The sequence below is a fragment of the Corvus kubaryi genome, unplaced genomic scaffold, assembly GCF_017639235.1.
Source record: "Corvus kubaryi isolate FWS band 111438036 unplaced genomic scaffold, C.kubaryi_AGA036_p1.0 37392, whole genome shotgun sequence".
NCBI lineage: Eukaryota > Metazoa > Chordata > Aves > Passeriformes > Corvidae > Corvus > Corvus kubaryi.
In genome coordinates this window covers 790,801-810,516 of record NW_024581131.1, presented here as the reverse complement: position 1 = coordinate 810,516, position 19,716 = coordinate 790,801, and the positions used below count along the sequence as shown (strand labels likewise).

Sequence of the window (19,716 nt, the reverse complement as noted above, 5' to 3'; positions counted from 1 at the left end):
AGCGGCGGGAGCGGCCCCGGTCAGTGCCGCGCACACGGCCGCGGGCACGCGGAGATACGGATCGGGATGGGGATGGATAGAGCCGGATACATCTCCACACGGGCCGCGGGCCCTCCCGCGCACGCCGCCGCCACCCTCTAAGCGACGAGCAGCACGCTGAGTGACCAGGAATGTCTCTCGTTGCAGGACGAAGACCGGGAACGCCTCAGTGCAGCGTTCGCTTCGCTTGTGAAGGTGATGAGGGGAGTCTCAAAGGAATGCGAGGTGAGGGGTCACCCCCAGACCCGTCCAAAGGGGAATGTTCACGATGTGCCTTGCCGGAGGCCTCTTGGCGCTATTTTTACTGCAAAAGTTAGACTTCGGGTTTGCTCATTGTATGGCAAAGGTTCAGCCAGTGAGCCGGTGATGCCGGGCGAGATGGAGAAATTTGGGGCATTCAGCATCATGTGGCAGGGTACATTTCACCGGTGTTGTCCTGACCAGCTGAGCTGGTACCACCTTGGCTGATAAACACCACGGTCAGCATTTTCTATAGACAGTACCGGTAACCCGGTACAGATTTTAGCAGAAGGTTTCTCCATTTCTTGGTGGAAAGGCAGTATAGTTAGAGAGACAGAAATGTCAGTGACATCACAAATTACATTGTGTCACAAGGTATGGAATGTTTCCAGTGCTCCGAAGTATCTCTGCTGGGCAATGGCCTTATGACATAGTAACCCTTTGTTGTCATGAGGGGAACAGGAGCCACTCATGCTGGCTGATAGCCTCTTCTGGCTGGTGGAAATAAGGGAGAGTTTGAATCTCGAGTGAAGAGATGCTTTGTGTCCTTTGTGTTTGTTTTGAATTTAGAGTTACCCTCTCCCCCCCCAGTATTGCTGTTGTGATTTAACCCCAGCCAGCAACTAAGTGCCATAGAGCTCACTCCCTCCTTGCCCACCTCCCCTGGTGGGATGGGGAGGAGAATCTGGAGAAAATAAAACTCGTGGGTTGAGATAAGAACAGTTTAATAACTGAAACAAAGCAAAATATGATAACACTAATGATAACAACAGTAATAATTGTAATGAAAGGGGGAGAGAGAAATAAAAACCCAGAAGAACAAGTGATGCACAATACAGTTGCTCACCACTCACTGACCAGTGCCCAGCCAGTCCCTGAAGGGCAGTCAGCCCCTGGGACAACTCTCCCGGTTTATATACAGGATATTCTATGGTATGGAATTTCCTTCTGGATAGTTTGGGTCAGCTGTCACAGCCCTGCTCCTTCCCAACTTTTTGTGCACCCCCCCCCCACTGGCAGAGCATGAGAAAAGTCCTTGACTGAGCACTACTCAACAACAACCAAAACATCAGTTTGTTATCGACACTGTGTACTAAATCCAAAACACAGCACTGTGCCAACCACTAGGAGGAAAACTAACTCTATCCCAGACAAAACCAGGTCAAACTAGATTTGGGGTGTTGCTACTGGATTAGGAGTGCGGGCTCAGTTCTTTGTTTGCGATGAGTAGAAATTGAGAGGCACGGATGCACAGCTCCACTGTTCTCATGCTGGCTCTGGCTGGCAGGTGTCACTGCTCTGCTGGGTGGACAGACTGGGAGCTGCCTCTCACAGCCCTGCAGCCCAGCTACTGCACTGAAGGCTCTGAGAATTCCATAGCAGTTTGCGCCCTTTGGGGTCTGTTATGATACACAGCAGGGAGCTCACTGCCTGCAGGGCTAATACAGAGCCTTAGTCTGCAATTAAATTAGAGAAAAGAGTGCTTAAACACACCAAGTGATTAGCTCTTAAGCAACTCCTTTATCATTTCAAAGCACTACATACACAGCAACCAGTTAATCCTAAAACATCTGGGGCAGAACAGAGTTTTAGACAAGGTGAAACAAAGTGTAGAGAGAGACTCATCCTTATCAGGGACTTGGCAGTGCTAAGTTTACAGTTGGACTCCATGATCCTAAGGGTGTTTTCCAAACTAAATTATTCTGTGGGTCTATCTTGTGCCCTGTTAAGAGTATTAGAGTTGGAACAAGCAGTGGTTGACTTCCACATTTATGCACCAGCCAAGACAGTACTGCTTCAGTCATTTCTGTAGAGAAAAAGAGTCATAAAAGGGGAGAATTGTCAGATCCATAAGTTCACGGATAAAGTTTACAAAGTGCAAATAAAAATCTACAGCTGAACATAACCATTTAGGCACTTGAATCCAAACAATTAAAATTGTCGTTTAAGATGAGATGTTTGGGGTTACTAAGGGACCCAAATTTACCCAGTTCTCACCAAAAGTTGGATTTCATTTTTTTGCCTTGTGCCACCATGTAAAAGAGATGCTCTGTGAAGCATTATGCACCAGGTGAGAGCATTTGATGTATTTTGTAGCTCTGCAGAAACTGCAATACAAGCAACCAGATCTGTTGATTTGTGCATAAGCTCAAGAAATAAAGCACAGCAGTAGATTTGGAAATAATAATTGCTCTTTGCCTTATTTTTGTTACATTTAGTATTGACAGTCAGGGACAAGAAAAACATAAGTGAAATAAGAGGTATTTGGGCACTTTTTGGTCCCTATGATCAAAAAGGCAACCTTGGGAGGAGCTCTGTGGTGACAACAGATGGCAGCAGAACTGTACTCAAGAGTTTCATTTGCAGTGGGGAAGATGCCAGTAAGTCTGCAGTAGAGCCAGAAGAGGGCTGCTGTGGGCTTAAATACGCTTCTCAAAACTGCTATGCAAATGGTTCCAGCCTTGAGGACACTTTTTTCAGTATTAACTCATTTTTCAGTATTAACATGTTCTGCTTTTAGAGCACTGCTGCAGCATATGCCCTGCAGAACCAGTCTTCACTGACTGGGTTGCAGAGCACCTGGCTTGCATGTATGTCCTCTTAAGGACCCATAAATTATGCCTTCTTCCTTGAGGGCTTTTCTTGACCAGCCTGATCAGGCAGGTATTTACAGAGTATTCCTTCTGACATTTTCATGAATTCAGTTCTGAGGTGTCCGAGTCCCTGCCCCTACATATTGTGTCAGGAAATAGGCATCTAAAATCAGGTCTGTCTGATAGAGTCTTGTACCAGAAGGCAGGTGTCCTTTGAAGATACAGGCATTGTTTTCACCCTCACAGAGAACAAACCAGCCAATTAATACACACCATCAGTATCTGTGTAGTTCCCTTTTCAATTGCAAATCTGCAGTAGCTGCAAGTATGCTTTGATGCCTCCCACATCATATTTTCTGTTGATATCCAGAAGTACTATGGTTCTACATCAGTCCACAAGTGCAAAGAACATGAAATCAAACACTTCTGCAAATATCATGGCAAGAAAGTAGAAAGAAAGATGGATTCCACAGGAGAAGAGGTAAGTAGGTACTTTTGGTTTTGGTGAAAGGTTATTCCTTCCCTTGCTGTGGGGTAATTGTTATCCACCTGATCTCTGTGACACTCACACTCACATATGTAGGTTGACCTTATAGACTTAGAAATGCCTGGACTGATCCAAGCTTTGTGGTGGGTTGGGGGAAGGCAGAGTAACTTCTTGTGGCACCAGTCAGTGTCCTATCGGTCCTTTCTTGGAGGGGAAAATTTCACGCACCTAAAGCATCCACACACTTGGGCTGGATTTGCCTTGTGTGCTGAATCATTAGAAAATAATATCTTTTTCTTTCTTTTTCTTTCTTTCTTTCTTGTGGCACGCTCACACTTGCCAACAATGTGTAAGTGTATAGACTACTTTGGGTTTAAGTGGAGGTATTTGATAGCATTTCTTTTATCATTTTGCATCAATGTGACAATCAAAAAAATTGTGACAGATGTGGAGACCTTGATGGCACAGAATATTAACCAGTGGTGCATTCACAATCATAATATATGTATAGGCAGTCAAATGGGCATACAGAGACTTGCACAATTAGTTAGAAACTAGATTGTGGCATTCTTGCACTTGGCCCTCCCACAGGCTTTCTGAAGACTCCTGTTCCTCAAGGAGAAGAAAACTGTTTTTATTTTTCAAAGCCTAACATCTCAGCAAATCAATTTCAGGAACTTCTAAGCCACAAAAGATAAGAAACATGGAATCTGTACCACAGTATAAATTAGTAGGAGCACCCTTGGTATAGGGAATGCTTCCCAGGTTTATGTTCAAAACTGCCTAGGTTGGTAACTTCCAGTTTTGTGAGACATAGATTACAGCACAGTGATTACTTCCACTGATTGAAACATTAGCTGAAATACTTTGAGTATGGCACTTGCTAATTTTTGTACTGACAGAAACATTTTACAGTTTTGTTTACACTGCCTTCTATATATTTAGAAAAATCTTAGTACATTTGTATAACAGCTGAAATGTATTTTTTTACCTAAACACAAATTTTTTTTTTTTGAAAATCTAAGATGACTAACTAGTAATGTAGCTTTTCTTTTTTTTTTTTTTTTTTCCGTCAAAGCCCAGAAGACCTTCCAAAGACTTCTACATTGAAGTTTCTCCTGGCATCTATTCTGTCACAGCAATGTCAGAGGACATGGTGGAACAAACCCACATAGTAGATGTCATTGCAGGACAAAGTATTGATTTAACTTTTGTTCTGTGATATTTGTTGTTTCCTGGCAGTAGCAGGAATAAAATATGAGGTTCTTTTTAATGCATGTAATGAACTATAAATATCTTTTTCTTGTTAGCACTTTAATAGTAGCTTCCTCTTTGGGACTCCATTTTCATGGCCTGTATATTTGTTTTCTACTTAATGCAATTATATGTAGCCCACTTTGTACACTGATTTTTATAAATGTTTGTACATTGTGTGCCTTTTAAATCCAGTTATGTCACTGTGTAATTCCAGATTCTTCTGCTCTAAACAATTAAAGATACAATCAGTGGAATAAAATACATGATCAAGCCTCTGTGATGACAGGTTCTTTTGTGTTATCCTCAGACAGAACCCCCATGTCGCCATGTTGACCAGTGAGAGCATGATTCATGTGGTATGAATATGGATGTGCATTAGCTTCTGTAGGCTGGGACTGATTTTAGAGCAGCTGGCTCACAAGCCACTCTCCTATCTGTACTTCTACTATTCTGGGAAAGAAATAAAATGCAAATGAAATTCACTGCCTAGAACCTCAACTCAGAAACGTGCTAAATATGTGTCAGGTGTTCAGTATAGGCACATGAACTATTGACTCCAGTCCTGTCTCTTTGCAGGCTTTGCAGACCAAGCTAAACCCCTTTTCTGTGGGCTGTGGAGGTACCCTGAGTTATCCTATTTACTGCTGAGCAACTGCACACTGCAGCTTATGACCAAGTTCATATGCTTTAAACATGAGCAGTCCTACTAACAAAACTCCCTGGATGCTTAACTTTCCCAAAGGACCAGATTCCACATCTAGAATTAGTGATATGATCTATATAGATCTGTCATCTTTTTGTAGCTGATAGTATTAAGGTTTCAGATCATTTTCATCAGAATATAAAAATCAGTGGCTTGAATGCTAATCATTTTGTTGTTTGTATCTACAATAGCAGGTCCTTTAGCCTCTGGCAAGTTTTGCTTCTGCTTTAATCCTGAAAAAAAATACTTTCAGCTGTCAGCTTGTATTGTTTCTCCATTCCCTCTGGCTTTCTACAAACAGAAACTGCTTTGCTGAATTTCTATGGCTCACTCCAGAGAACCGTGGACAAATTGGAGGTTTACTGGACTCTTGATGTGCATCTGTTCAGGCTTTTAGTGCTCATGCTAGTTCATCTGATCTCTCCAGAATTGTAAAGTCAAGTCCAAATAGTTAGGAATTTAATGTAGCACCTTGGAATAAAGAATGAGGATGGTCAAGTTTGATGTGAGTGAAAATAGAGTTCCTCACTTATTAAAATTATATAGTCATCCATAAAGATATTGTACTGAGACAGTACCTAAATCAGAACTTGATTTGCTTAATATATGTAGCACTGATATAGTAGAAGCAGTTTACCTGAAATTTCGGCCCCTGAACCTGATCAGTTGTACACAGACTGAATCCTGGTTGATCATTTCTCTCTCTGCTTTGTTGCAAGTGAGCTCTGACAAGGTCTATAACATCAGGTTTGTCATCTCCAGCACAAGTCACTTTACATTTATCATCTGATGATGCTGTATATCTTTGTTTTTCTGATGCTGCAAAGCCTTCTTCCTGGAGGACAGAAAACAAATCCCTCAGAAGTCTGGTCTAAAAAAAGCATCAGTGTCTTTGTTAACTGCTGCTTTCCTGGCTGTACCTCTGCCTCACAGAGCTTTAATAATGCTCTATTTTCTGTGCTAGGACAAACTCTACTGCTGAAACACACAATTGGACAGTAAGAACAAAGGCTTTTCAGAAGCTGTTAGGATTTGATTAAAAACTTTTCTACTTTGGAAGTCAGGAGGATTTTGTTGACTGCAGTGAGAAGACATCAGCCCCCCAGAGAGCACCTCTGGGAAGCCTGTCTTCTAACTCCACTTGTTTGCTGCAAGCCACTTCTGATGCAGCCTGTATCATATGATAAAACTGCTTCAGCTATCTCAGAGTAGCAATGCATCTTCTGGGTTTAAAATCACCAAGGGCTATTTTACAGGAACAAAATTATGTCATTATACCCTGCATTACCACATTGCATCCACTACTGTGATTCATGCTGCTGCTTTGGGGCTGGAACAAAACAATTCTGTTTTCTTATTAGTTTTACCAAACGGCAACTCATGTCGCTTCAGTGCACAGCCTTGACACTGCTAACATAGAGCTTGCCTGCCTGGAGCTCCATACTGGCCTGAAAATTCCTAGGAAATAAATTACAAAGGTGTGCAGTTATGTAACTATGATTATTTAAACAATAAAGTCGACTAGAAATAGAAAGTAGGAACCATGCAGTTGATAAGTTGGTAGGCATCTGCCTAAAGTGAATGCATATAATTGTGAGAATACAAGATGTATTCCAGTATATTCTCTGTTCACCAAGACATGTTATTCATGGATTCATCTCTAAACATGCAAGTTTAGAACATTTGAAGTTTTACTTTGCAGTCAGCTCACAGTAGCAAGAGGATGAAGGTACAGAAGAACTAATATTTGATTTCATATCTAAAATTTATTAACTGTACCCCTGATGCTCTTGTGCCGAGCACTGTTTCTGTTGATCCTGACATTTTTCATCTTCCCCTTCTTCCTGTAATTTTTTTTCTTCCTCATTTCTGTGCTTGCTTTTTTTAGCATTCATGTTCTGATTATTTTTTCTTCCTAGATTTTCTAAAGCACAAGGGAAACCAGGCCTAAAGAACAGGGTAGTGATGTTGTTCCTAGTTGTGACACAGTTTGCTTACTCTGTATCCCCCAGCTTCAGGGTAGGGATCTGCTGTTTAAACTTGTGGCTTCTAGTGGGGGAGTAAGAGAAAAAACTCAGCAAAGACTGTTTACTAAAGAATCTGCTTTTACCTCTGAGAGACAGAGATTGTGACTATCACAGTTTGATTGGCAGAGCTCAGCACCTTTCCATGGGTTCAACATTGGGTAGATGTCAATGGGCATTTGGCAGCTTTCTGAATTGAAATCTCCATTACTGAATGCTCACATGGCTACTGACAATTGTTTCCATTTTACCAAGTAGCTTCAGCCCTTCCTAAGGGCTTGGGATTTTTGCTTTGGTTTCATTACTGGAGAACTTTCCTACCTATCACAAAACTGGTGGATGGCCTTAGGAAGCAGTTAAGTTACAAACAATGTGGTTTTCTGGCCAGGTTCCAGACCATTAACAAGAATATTTTTTCTATTCAAACAAACCTCCTGCTTACGTAACTACAATATTAATACAAATTACCTTACCCTCGATGATGGCTTGAAATCTTGGTCTCTTAGGATTTTTTTCACTGTGAGTTGCCCTCTGGGAGTTTGTTCAATGGTTTCAAATATTGCACACTGATTAGGTGGGGCCACACTGGATATGTCCCCAGTGGAGATGGCTTTGGATTCCAGCTGGCCCTTTGTACATGTGCTGCTACAACTTCCAGGTCCTAGGAAGGAGTAAAATTGAATCTAAGAGTGAAACCAGAACTGAAATGGAGAAACATTCATTTCAGAAGAGAGAAAAATGCACTTTAAGCCTGAAAGGAATTCTTTCTGATTATTCTGCATGGACGAGCTATGCAGATTAATGAAGATGTTAGCATCATAAAAGGCATAGGGAAATGACAGGAAACAGAGAGGAATATCTGTACTTCCAAATGAAATTAATTGTTCTGGTAGTTTTCCATGGGACGAGTTGCCAAAGGAAGAGCCAGATGAGGCAGCAGAAACATTGGGGAGGGAGAGGAATTGTATCAGAGTCTGATATGCAAATTTACAGTACTAATACCAATAACCTGCAGGCAGAGTGACTGCCCTGCCCAGACCACCTCTGACAGCTGCTTCCTGTGGGGTTGTTAAAAGGTACCTGAATTACTGGAATGGGACTTGTGGTGGCTTCTTTTCCAGTATTTCCCCTCAGGTCTTGCAGAATCCTTTAGCCTGGGCTTTTCGAGACAGCTGGAGCCTGTGTTAACAGCACTGTCCCCCACAGTACTCTTCATGGGGGATGGCTTCAGGTCCCACTCTGAGCCAGAAGAGGGGGAAGATGTTGCCACAGCTGCAGCTTCTCCTTGCTTTGTGCCTTTCAGTTCTAGAAGACCTGGAGAGAGCTCACTGCTGGACTCTGCCTCTTCAGATTTTTCCGGAAAGACCAGAGACCTGGAGGGAAGAGGCCACCAGGCACCAGCACAGGGATGGCAGCAGCAGATGCACCTTACACAGGCTGATAAACAGATACCACCATCACAGTGGTGGTGGAAATCTGGCCAGCAGGGAGAGCAGAGCAAGCAGTGCTTGGCAAGGCTACGTAGAGCACAAACAGGAATCAGGGCTGGCTTAGGACTGCAGGGAAAAACACAAGAGTTGGTGTCCTGACTTGGTCTGAGCTTCATCCTGCTGGTGAAGGGCATGTGGATCATCTCCACAATCCTCTCCCACAGGCTAGGAGGGATCCACAGAGCCACACCACGGGGGAGTTTCACTTTCTTGTCATTCCAGAAATGGACCATAATTTCTTCATCTTCTGAGGCTGTGAAGAGAAAAAGTAAGCAGCCTTAAGCAGCTGGCCTGCCTGGGCAGTGCATACAGACAGATCAGCCTTTGCAGCTTTATGTACTTTCTCTACTCCTGTCAAAGGGCAGGATCAACTCTTGCCCCTGTCTAACCCCTCACCACAATGTCACAGAGGAGGAGTGGGCAGCATCATTAAAACAACAGGCCTGGCAGCATCTTTCCTCCCAATTTGTCATCAGATGAACAAGAAAACGATGACAGAGTAATTTTTGTTGTTGCTGCCAAAGTTAGCAGTACTGCTCTGAGAATAGTATTTTGGTAAGTCAGTGGAGCTTGACTGTCAGACATGGGAAAAATGAATGAGCTGTTGAAATCTCCTACGTCTGGGTGATAAAATCACCCCCAGATGTACCATTTGGTACAAATGTGAACACTTAAGCTCAGATGAATGCTTCCTGATAGTTGTCTCACTTGTATCTGTCATGAAAAGGCCACAGTCTTGCACATGGCAGACACAGCCTTGTCCCAGCTACACCCACGGACACAGATGATGACATTTTTATGGGCCACAACTTCCTTAGGGTCAGACTGGTGAGGTTACACACAGATATCCATCAGCAGTCCCATCAGCTCCTGCAAGCTTGGAACACTAAGCTGTAGTCTGTGCACTGCTATTTCTCTGGCAGCAGCACTGTGACTAGAGTTTATCCTGACAGCCTCACTTGTGTTCCAGAGGAACAAGAGGAGGAAGATGGCACCACTTTTCTCACCTCGTAAAGGATCCCTTGTCTCAATGCCTGTGAGGACGGTTCCTGGGCCATACCTGGCCCTATCTGGCTCCCAGGGTGCCAGCACTCTGTCTCCAGGGAGTAAGGAGTGCTTCATCCCATTCACATATTCCAGGATGTCATCCTTAGCTGTTTTTTGCACACACACTGGATGCCTTCCATGTGACACAAGTGGTTTGGCAAACTCTACCAGAAACATGTCTCTTTCACTCTGTTACCAGGAACAAAATAACAATTCCACTGAAAAACAGTCCATAATGTGCCAGGTAATGCAACTTTCACTAGGAGACCATCCTGTGCTTACATGACTAGGCCAAAACAAGCCTGAACAGCAGCTAAAGTGTGTGGTGTTAGTTCAGCATTGAGACAGACAGAAAATGCTCCGTGAGGCTCACCAGAAAGCAGGATGAGTGAAGCATATGTTCAGATTCACTCCCACTAGGACCTGTATTTTCTTTCCCAAGAGAAAAAGCTATAGGCAAGTGTATTCACAAACCCTGCTGTGTTTGCCAAGGAACAAGGGACACTGGAGACATTCAGACCTGTTGTTCAGTCATGTCCAAGTCCTTCCCCATTACATACAACACCAGCTCTGCTTCTTGGGGGGGATTGTTGGGAATTTTTATCTGTCAAGAGGCTTTCTATCAACAATGAGACGAGGTACTTCCCTGTTCTTGAGAAAGAATAGGCTCTTTTTTGTGTTAAGTTTGAAGTGCTAACAAACCAATGAATTAAAGCTTTCACTAACCTTTCTGGAAAGACCCAGAGCCATTGGTCTGTGGCTGACTCAAGCTGGACATGTGTACATAAAACACAAACCCTTTTTCCTGTGCTGTTGATGGGTCTGTGTCTACACAAAACAGCAGCCCCTACGCTGCTGGCAGCAGCACTCGGGCTGGCTGAGCCTGGCTCAGTGCCCAGCGCCAGCACAAGCACAGGGCTGCTCAGGCACCTGCTGGCCTGGTGATCTCTAATCTCATCAGCTGAACCAAAAACTGCTACACTGAACCAGGTAGTGTGTGAGGACTGCTCCCTGTTACACATCCTCTCAGCTACCACACAGCAACCATCACTCACCTCCATCTCCTCTTTTACTGTACCACGGTAATAAAATCCATCTTGTTCCCCTCTCACCAGCACAGGCACGTTGCTGTCTAGGCCCCCTGATCCCCCCAGTCTCTTCCATGCTGGGCCTGGGGAGGGGAGGCAGTGGCTAATCCATTGGCACCTCGAAGAAAAGAAAATGGGTCAGCCCTGAAAGAAATAGATTCTGTAGGTCTTGAAGAAAATAATCTTGTAAGATTTAAGAAATGGAATACTCCACCTCATTTTGTAGCACTCCCACAGGCCAAATCGTGTGGGAAGAAACAGAAAACTTGCTTGTGCTGGGATAATTCCTTGATTTTGCGAAAAACACGTCAGTGCCTGCTTTTACTCAGATTCCTTTGCTTTTGGGGTTTACAGGAAGTGAGCCAGGGGCATGCTGGAATCCTAGGCCAGCATTACCTGCACCAGCCCCCTTGCTGTTTACACGGCAAGACAATGCAACCCTTCAGATCAGGGGAAAGGATCCATCTCCAGTAGGTGCACTCCAGAGTGCTGGAGCTGATGGTTTACAATGGAGCATTCCGGGAACAGCAAAACAGAGAAGTAAACAACAAAGCTGTGGTTGATAACAGGTTCTAGTTCAAAACTGGGGAAAAAAAAAAAATCACAAAGCATTTAGAAACATTTCATGGAAGACAGCTGTTAATGCAAGATGTGTTTATTTATCCCAATAATATTAAAGGAATGTTTCTTTGAGAAGAGGCTTACTCAGGCTTTGCTCTTCATAATCTCCAAGTAGCAAATGACTTTAGTTAATACATCTAAAAAACTGCCAGTGCAGGGATGGGAAAGCTCAAATGATGTTTAAGCTGCTAATTTATTAGTCTGACACACCAGCCTGGTTTATCCTAATAGATACCATGGAAAAAAACAAATCATAGACTTAAACAGGAACTTGATTTTACCTCTGGGGGGTGAGGGGCTCGGCAATCCAGGCAGGGTACACGACAAAAGAGCTCCTGCAGCAGGGATTAACTGTAGATATGGCACTGGAACATGAGAACTTGTCCGGAGCTGGCCTCACACTGCAATATCTCTGAGCCCTGGGCAGGGACCCTTCCAAATGAGCCATTCTTGGAAAAGCTGCTACCTGCAGGACTCGGTTGTGACCTGTTGGATGAAAAGAGACAATGTGCTGACATTTCTAACAAGCAAGTGCTGTCCAGTGTACCTCAAGAACCCAGTAATTTTGATTAATTGCTTATTTTTGTTTAAAAACACTGAATTCAAAATATTCAGACTGGCATTTGGCCAGATGAACCCACATCACTGACTTCAGTTATCTTCACTCACCCAAATCCTAACCTGGAAAAAGGGCAGAAACACCCAAGGAAACTACAAATACTGTGCAAATCCCCAGGAAAATAATAACTTTTACCTCCCTCCAACATTTGTTTCCTTCTGTAACACCCAGCTCCCTTTTCCAATACCTACACTCTTCCTTTAAAGCTTTCCTGTACGCAGACCCAGCCAAACCCTTCCCTGTTTTACAAGCTGAGACAGAAATTACAGCTGAAGTTGACAAGCTGAGTAAACATGACAGGTTTTGAACTTGATGTTAGATTACATTTTCCTGTTATTTATAGTGATGTATTAAGAGGAAATATTTTGATCTTTCAGCTGTCCTGTCACGTTTTATTAACAGTAGGATTATGGCTTGCAACGAGAAAGAATGAGATGCTCAGATGTGACAAGTGATAACTATTCAGAGGCTGTCACAGTAAGATCAATGATGTGATGCTATCTCTGGTAATTTCAAAAGATGTAGTAGACTACCTTCCATTCATATTTTCTTTTAAAACATTGCTTAGACACACTTAGGATAAAATTTGCATGGAAATTCAAGAACATATAAAATTTAAGTGCTCAATTTATTTTACAAAATGCAGTTTAAGCACTCATGTTTAGATGATATTTTGTCTCTTGTCTAAGAAATATGATCTGCACGTCCTTTTTATGGAGACTGCCAGATTTCTATGTTATTTCAGAAAACTAGCACAGCAAACCCAGCAAGAAGAGTGGATTAACTGCTGCAAAATCCATCTTTAAGTCAGCAAAACAGCACAATACATCCACTTATTTCATGACTGCACAAACTCCTGTTATAAACCAAAACAAGATGGAATCAGTAATACTTTGCAAAGAAAGGAAACTATCACTTCTGCATTAAAGCACATTTTAACACCATTCAGCTGAGAGTAGGGACCCCTGTTTCTACACAAAACAGTGCATTGACAAAGGCAATTGTGCTGTTTTTTCTGGATAACTCCGAGTACTTTGGCACAGCAGTATTTCAGACTTACCAGCTAGTGGTAACACTGCATCTGGTCCATTTGGATTTAGTCTGACTGCAGAAACCTCACCCTTTTGCCTGTTGGACACAGGAAGCCTTTTGCTGCCAGTGTTTCCCAGTTGCTATGGAGGTTGCCACAGTTGTTACTCCCAGGACTGGACATCCTGACCTTACTGGTTAAAACCCAGCAGAAAGTGACTGCAGAGAGGACCATTTGACTGCCACACATTTGCTCAATTTTCAACTCCTCATGGATGCACTTCACTGCAGGACTGCACGGGCATGGAAGGCATTTTAAGAGAGCTCAGTGTACTCCAGGCTTCTGCCTATGATTGCAGGGTGAAAAACAGCATCAAAGTTACAGTTCACATTAAGGAAAATTTTAAAAAAAGCTTACCACCACAGGGTGTGACAAATAAATTGGTTTGAAATGTGCACAGAAAGGTTGAAGCTGAGACAAACCAAGGTCAAATCACTTTACAACTTTCTCCTTTCACAGTAAGGGGGAAGGATTCATGAATTCTACCCCTCTCTTACAAAGTGCCTATCAAAAATGTGATAATGCAGAAATCTATGTGTTAACCTCTGCTGTGATCCCTAATTTTCATTTCCTCCCTAGGAGAAAGACAAAGAGTCGACATTTGTGGGTTGATTTTTTTGTCTGGTTGGTTTTGTTGTGGTTTTTTGCGGGGAGGAGGGGCTTGGAATACTTAATTGGCGTTTCTTAGGCATGTTTCAATGCACTGCTATAAAAACAATGTAACACGAGGGATGACTGCAGGTAGGGAGAAGGATACATCACTTAGGAAGTCTGTAAGCATTTTTTTGGTACATTCTACTGCACAGCCAGCCTACATGCTCTCACACTGTCAGCAGAATATTCAGTATCAATGATTCCCTTACACAGAGTAAATGTTAAGGACACTTTACCAGTTACAAGCTAAACTCTCTTCATCACCTCCACACAGTTCTACTTTATAACACTTAACTGAAACCATCAGCAGTACAGAGGAACAGACTGGGAGGTTGGGAAGGGCCCCTCCAGACCTCAATGACTATTAGTGAAAGTCCCAAAGAGTTTCTATTGCAGGATTATTTTTATGCCCATGGCCAAAACCTTGCCAGCCTTCTTTATACTGTGTATTGTTTAACCAGTCCTAGTAATTTTTAAGGGCACTGACATCTATAGAAGAAACCAATTTTCAATAGAAATTATGCAAAGTCAAAAGTTTTCAATGTGATTAAAATATTCAATAATAAGAAAATGATGGAACAGCACTTGCAAAAACTTCATGCTCTTCCTATGTTCAGTAACTCTGCTTCAGAGACCTCCTACCCTACTCTATTTTTCACCCTTTTAAACTAAACTATCCTTTCTTTTGGCATCCAACACCACTCCTTGGAACCTTTAAAAGGGTATTTTAAAATAAACACTGGCAATTAGACTGAATATTTTAAGGAAGTGCATGTGAGAGTAAACCAGCACTATTAGAGAAAATGAGAAGAATTTCAGTCCCATAAGTAGAAAGATTTTATTTTAAAGCATGCAGGTTGTGATGATACATAGTTACTTCACACATATAGGTGTTACATTTTTAGCTTGGTGACAAATTTAGAAATGCATTCTGATTTTCATGAATTAACATAGGTCATTCGGCTGAGATTTTCCCAGCTGCCTTTCTCATATCTAAGTGCAGTTACTATCTGCAACATTAAAGCTCTTGTGTGGGCTGACACTGACGTGGGCCACGATCTGCTCCTAGGAAGTGCCAGGAACAAGCACGTCATTAACATAGTGGCTACTACATTCCCAGACAGGATGCCTTTGGCTTGCCTTGGAACGCTTTAGATCGTCTTCAAAAACTGCGCTTGTTTGTGAGTGGCTTTAGGTGCTTGGTTTGGCTCCATGACACCTTTTCCTGCCACCACAGATTCAGTGCACAGCACAGACTGGAGGTACCTAATGTACTTTATAGCAGCACGGAGGGTCTCCACTTTGCTGAGCCGCTTCTCCAAGTATTCCTTCGGCAGGTGGTGCCTCAGCCTGGCGTAGCCTTCATTGACACACTTAACACGCTGCCTTTCCCTCTCATTCCTCCTCCTGATGAAAGCTGACCCATAGGAGTACTCACTTCTGTGGAGACTGGAATGGGGCATTTGGTAGGGAAAGGGGCAGGGCTCACTGCAGAAGGTCTCCGTGATGAGATGCTCTGACATGAAAGGAAGGAATGACAAATCTTCAGACAAAGGGACCTGGTTTGGTGTTTCTGGGTACACGTGAAACGTGACCAGTGGGTCTGCACAGAAAGGCCCTGCCAGCTGGATGTGCTGAGCCTCAGCGCAGATGAGGTTACAGTAGCTTTTGCCATCCATCAGGTTCTGCATTTAGCCTGGAAACACATAAATTACAGAATACTTTGAACAACTCACACTGAACAGTAGAAAAAATTCACCTGGACTCACCAATGCTAGGCCTTGCTGACACTTTCCAGAAGAGACTTTTTAATGCATTTGTGACATTTCAGAATGGTGTTGGAAGATTAGGTAGAAGAGACAACGTCCCACTTCAAAAGTACAAGGTGCAAGTCAGTCACACTGATTAAATTAATACACAATAGATATTAATAAAGCCACTGAAGTTTCCTGAAGGAAACAGCAAGCAGTCTCCTTTCACCTCAGCTTTAGAAACTAAGAGAATCTACCTATATGTATTCCACATAGGTCTGGCTTGCTCCAAATTCACCAAAACTTACATGTCTACAGACAACAAATAAAGCAGGCCAACATCTGAAGCATTCTCCCCACTCCCGTCCCCTCCCTGAAAAAACCTCAAACTACAATTCCAGTAAAAGACTCCCTTATTCATACCAAAGAGCCTCCAAAGACAAATTAGTTTTCTCTCTATTCACTTGATGCCTCATTCAATATATCATCCTAATAAGATGGAAAATTTGTGCAGAGAATGGATCTCAGTCTTAATTCCATGTCTGTCAGGTATTACATCCACTCATACAAAGATTTACAAGAAGTTTAGAGAATTTAGAAAGACGAGAGAATTTCTACTAAATCTGACAACATCTCCTTGGGTCCTCATGCTCCTTCTGTGCTCACCTGCAGATTAAACACAGACATGAAATACTAAAAACAATCCTACTGCTGGAGGGTTAAGAAATAAACAATTTATTAAAGGAAAAATGCATGTCCTAGTAATACAAAGAAGGGATGGCACACAGTTGTTGGGGCCCTGCCAGAAACCTGTAAATCAGACTGGCCAACCCTCACACCCTCTCTTCAGAGCAGCATTACAGCAGGTGTAACTACTCAAATCACTCTGATATGTTTATTACAAAGATAATCTTGCAGTGGTTTATAAGAAGCTCCATTATAGTGCCTTCCCAATATTGTTATTCAAACAGCTAAAGATCAGCCTAAGTGCTGAGAATGTAATGACTGTTACTTAATAGCTACTTAAAATACATTTGAAATAACCAGTTGATTTTTAAAGAATCTCTGTGAGCCATCCTCACAGAATGCAAGCAATACTTGCTTACACAGAATGGATCCAAAAATGCTCTTACTCACCATCCACTTGTACATCCATACATTGCTGTCTAAAGCACTTAGGTTTTATTAAATCCCCTAAAATGGAAACCACACCTGAACATTAAACTAGGTTACTAGAAACTTCTGGATTCCATACTCAGAGCAATCTGGCAGAGCTTCAAACGTTCCAATCACAGTTCCACAACATAAAAGGGATTCCCTTAATCCTTCACAAAGATAGGAGGATAATGTAATGTTTTCTAATGACTTCATACCTGCCATATTTATACTGAGAATTTTTACTTCATATGGACCTATTCCCACAACATATTCTATGAAAATGCCTCTGTATGCAGAGTTGTCTCTTTTTCTAACGCACACAGATTTCACAACAGAAATCCTGTGAGTGAAGAATTCATTTATAGCTGCTAGGCATGAGTGGGAGTCACATGCATCTTAAACAGGTACCTCTGTAGGTAGGCTAAAAGCATGAACACACATCCATTTCACATTAATATGCATGCAAAAAATTCAGAGGTGAATATACACTCTTCATAAAATAGTAGACAGCCAACTTTCCCTTTTCTACTTACACAGGTTGGGTTATTGCCTAAAAACTTTCTACTGCTAACAACTTAAAAACACTGAGGAAGCAAAGTCTGCTACATAGCAAAAAAAAAAAAAAATTACAGCACATCACTCCAGAGCAAGAAACCAAAACCAGCACAACCCCTCAAGAAGAGATACTTGCAGTATTTGTTGCTTAGTACTGACATCTCTGCCGTGTAACAGTGTTACATAAAACAGTTACCTGCTGCCTCAACACCTGCACAAAGCGCAAAATGCAAGTGTTAGGAACATTTTCCTGTTAGACTAGAGACTCACCAATCTTCAGATGAAAGTAAAATCCAGGGAAACAAGATGTGCTCTCGTAAGGGTGATGAATACCTGAAAATGTCTGAATGATATTTAAAAAAAAAAAAAAAAAAGAAGTTATTATTCCATTTTTCTTACATCTTATTAAATAGGTTATAAATTAAACAGGATTCATTAAAAAGCTATGAAAACACTGTTAGTAAATGGCTGGTAGAAGTGATTTACAAGAACATTAAGTGAAGATCTGTGGCTAGATACAGCAACATGCAAGTCTCTTACCTGAATTATGTAGCTTGTTCCACTGAGTCAATGACTACTGCAATTTATAGTCAATTGACAACATGCAAAGTAGCTTAGTTAGATCTGCTCATTTCTGGTTGGGCTTTTCCACCCACACCACAGCTATGATGGCAACAAAACTTGGCATTAAGGGCTAGAAATTTTGAAACTGTAATTGAACACATCCAGATTACCTGAAAAAGTAATCAGGAATGTGGTTTGTTCACTTCCTGTTTGCATTCTTTTGCAGACTACTACAGTATAGTAATGAAAATACAAAGCAGTATTTTCATTTATTGGCATTTTGTACTCTAATGTCTAAATATAACAATCAGTTAGAATTTAGGTAAATATTCACTATCAAGGCATAAGCAAACTAATTTTCATAGCTTCATTTTAAACACGGAAGAATAGCATTTATTTAGAAATTTGTTACGGATTTCTCTCCACTAGAGGTGAGGACACATATTATTAGTCAGCATAATGCCTTCAAATTTAATTTTGAAAATTGGAAATTTGTAATTTTGGAAAATTCTTTCAGTGTTAACTGTAACATCATATACAAGGTGAATATATATAAGAAGAGAAGATTTGAAAACAGTGAGCAAACAGTAGCAAGACAAGTTTTGCTTAAAAAGAGAAACAGTATGGAATCTATAATGTAATGTGTACAGGTACATAGATGCTACATATATCAGTATACAGCTGTCCAATTGTACAGGTGCAAGGAAATAGGACACCTCTCTTCAAAATTCCCACATTTTACAGGATTGACACTTAAGACTATCTCACTGTTCAGCCCTTCTATCCATCAAAGTATCACCACACAAAAAAACCCAAACTAGTTTAGCTTAAAACTTTCAGAAGACACTGTAAGATTAGAAATACCTGTACTACCAAAAGATGTACGTACATTCAGCCCTGCTCCTTGTGACTGTCATTCATCAAGGAAAGAAAGCTTCACCTTGTGCTGCCCCTCTGTGGGCCATAGTACTGTACTCAGCCTTCTCCTTCCCACACCAGCTTCAGGCCTCACAGGAAAGGCAGCCAAGAGGTAGAACAACTCCCAGGACTGGTAGACAGGGAGATATTCAACAAACAAAGCATGTATTCCACAAACAGGTTGCATTATTTTTCTTTAGTGGACCCTAAGGACATCAGTGTCATAACCAGTAACCAAACACCACCAACTGAACAACTTCCCACTCATCAGGGCAATGTTGAACACAAAAACTGAACCCAAGCCTGAATTTATTTTTCTTAACCTTGTGCAATTTTTTTTTTTTATTTAAAGCAAGAATCCTGTGAATCTACCAAGTCATCACCTGATTTAAATCCCTCCAGATTAACTCAGTTCTGGAAGTCTACAGTACTGACATGAAAACAAAGCTCGGTACCTGCAGAAGAGCTCAGTCAGTACAGATGTTGGTATGGGGCAACTGTGTTTGCAGCCCTAACCTGGCAGAGCTATGAGCACAGGTACCATCTGTCCCCCAGGCACGGACTAAGCAAGCCAAAACTGCACCCAGAAACAGAGTATTCCTCCATGTACCACCTCCTTCCACAGCGGAACTGAGAACTGTAACACAATAATGTAACTGCATGTGCACAGCTACATCTGAGTCAGGGATTAAAAACTTCTTCCAATTAGCAATTTGATGAGCCTTTCTTTACCTAATCACTGAACAAGTGCGTTTCTACTCTGAAGCATTTTTAGGGAAGTGCTTTTATGGATGGAATGTACATGCAGCATAATGAG

At 41.9% G+C, this 19,716-nt stretch overlaps 2 protein-coding genes and 1 long non-coding RNA gene across 6 annotated transcripts; 1 reads left to right on the top strand and 2 right to left on the bottom strand.

Moving 5' to 3' along the window:
- Window positions 1–25: 25 nt before the first annotated feature.
- Window positions 26–7,744, top strand: LOC121669385. Its single transcript, XR_006017747.1, has 4 exons — window positions 26–264; window positions 3,244–3,354; window positions 7,041–7,049; window positions 7,733–7,744. It is a non-coding gene; the product is annotated as an uncharacterized LOC121669385 (long non-coding RNA).
- CUNH11orf16 (chromosome unknown C11orf16 homolog) lies at window positions 988–14,664 on the bottom strand. 3 transcript variants are annotated; one of them, XM_042038194.1, is made up of 8 exons: window positions 13,270–14,664; window positions 11,872–12,076; window positions 10,937–11,087; window positions 9,842–10,070; window positions 8,425–9,087; window positions 7,818–8,005; window positions 5,958–6,155; window positions 4,407–5,791 (listed from the first exon to the last, which is right to left on the bottom strand). In XM_042038194.1, the coding sequence occupies exons 2-8, from the start codon at window positions 12,036–12,038 to the stop codon at window positions 5,780–5,782; spliced, it is 1,608 nt and encodes a 535-aa protein (XP_041894128.1). In that variant the 5' UTR covers window positions 12,039–12,076; window positions 13,270–14,664; the 3' UTR covers window positions 4,407–5,779. The 3 variants fall into 3 exon arrangements, with proteins under 3 accessions (XP_041894129.1, XP_041894128.1, XP_041894130.1); XM_042038195.1 differs by lacking the exon at window positions 4,407–5,791 and adding an exon at window positions 988–2,086 and having other exon boundaries at window positions 11,872–14,664; XM_042038196.1 differs by lacking the exon at window positions 4,407–5,791 and having other exon boundaries at window positions 5,992–6,155; window positions 7,813–8,005; window positions 11,872–14,664.
- Window positions 14,665–14,766: 102 nt separating this feature from the next.
- ASCL3 (achaete-scute family bHLH transcription factor 3) lies at window positions 14,767–19,646 on the bottom strand. 2 transcript variants are annotated; one of them, XM_042038200.1, is made up of 2 exons: window positions 16,128–19,646; window positions 14,767–15,649 (listed from the first exon to the last, which is right to left on the bottom strand). In XM_042038200.1, exon 2 carries the CDS (start codon window positions 15,642–15,644, stop codon window positions 15,105–15,107), a length of 540 nt encoding a protein of 179 aa, XP_041894134.1. In that variant the 5' UTR covers window positions 15,645–15,649; window positions 16,128–19,646; the 3' UTR covers window positions 14,767–15,104. The 2 variants fall into 2 exon arrangements, with proteins under 2 accessions (XP_041894134.1, XP_041894132.1); XM_042038198.1 differs by having other exon boundaries at window positions 17,688–19,646.
- Between the last annotated feature and the right edge of the window lie 70 nt (window positions 19,647–19,716).

Coding starts and splice junctions, on each gene's coding strand:
- CUNH11orf16 (XM_042038194.1), bottom strand. CDS start 12,038: ATGGCTCATTTGGAAGGGTCCCTGCCCAGGGCTCAGAGATATTGCAGT. Junction 9,088..9,841: donor GACAAGGGATCCTTTACGAG/GTGAGAAAAGTG, acceptor TTCTCTTCACAG/CCTCAGAAGATGAAGAAATT. Junction 6,156..7,817: donor ATTTCAAGCCATCATCGAGG/GTAAGGTAATTT, acceptor TCTGTCCTCCAG/GAAGAAGGCTTTGCAGCATC.
- ASCL3 (XM_042038200.1), bottom strand. CDS start 15,644: ATGCAGAACCTGATGGATGGCAAAAGCTACTGTAACCTCATCTGCGCT.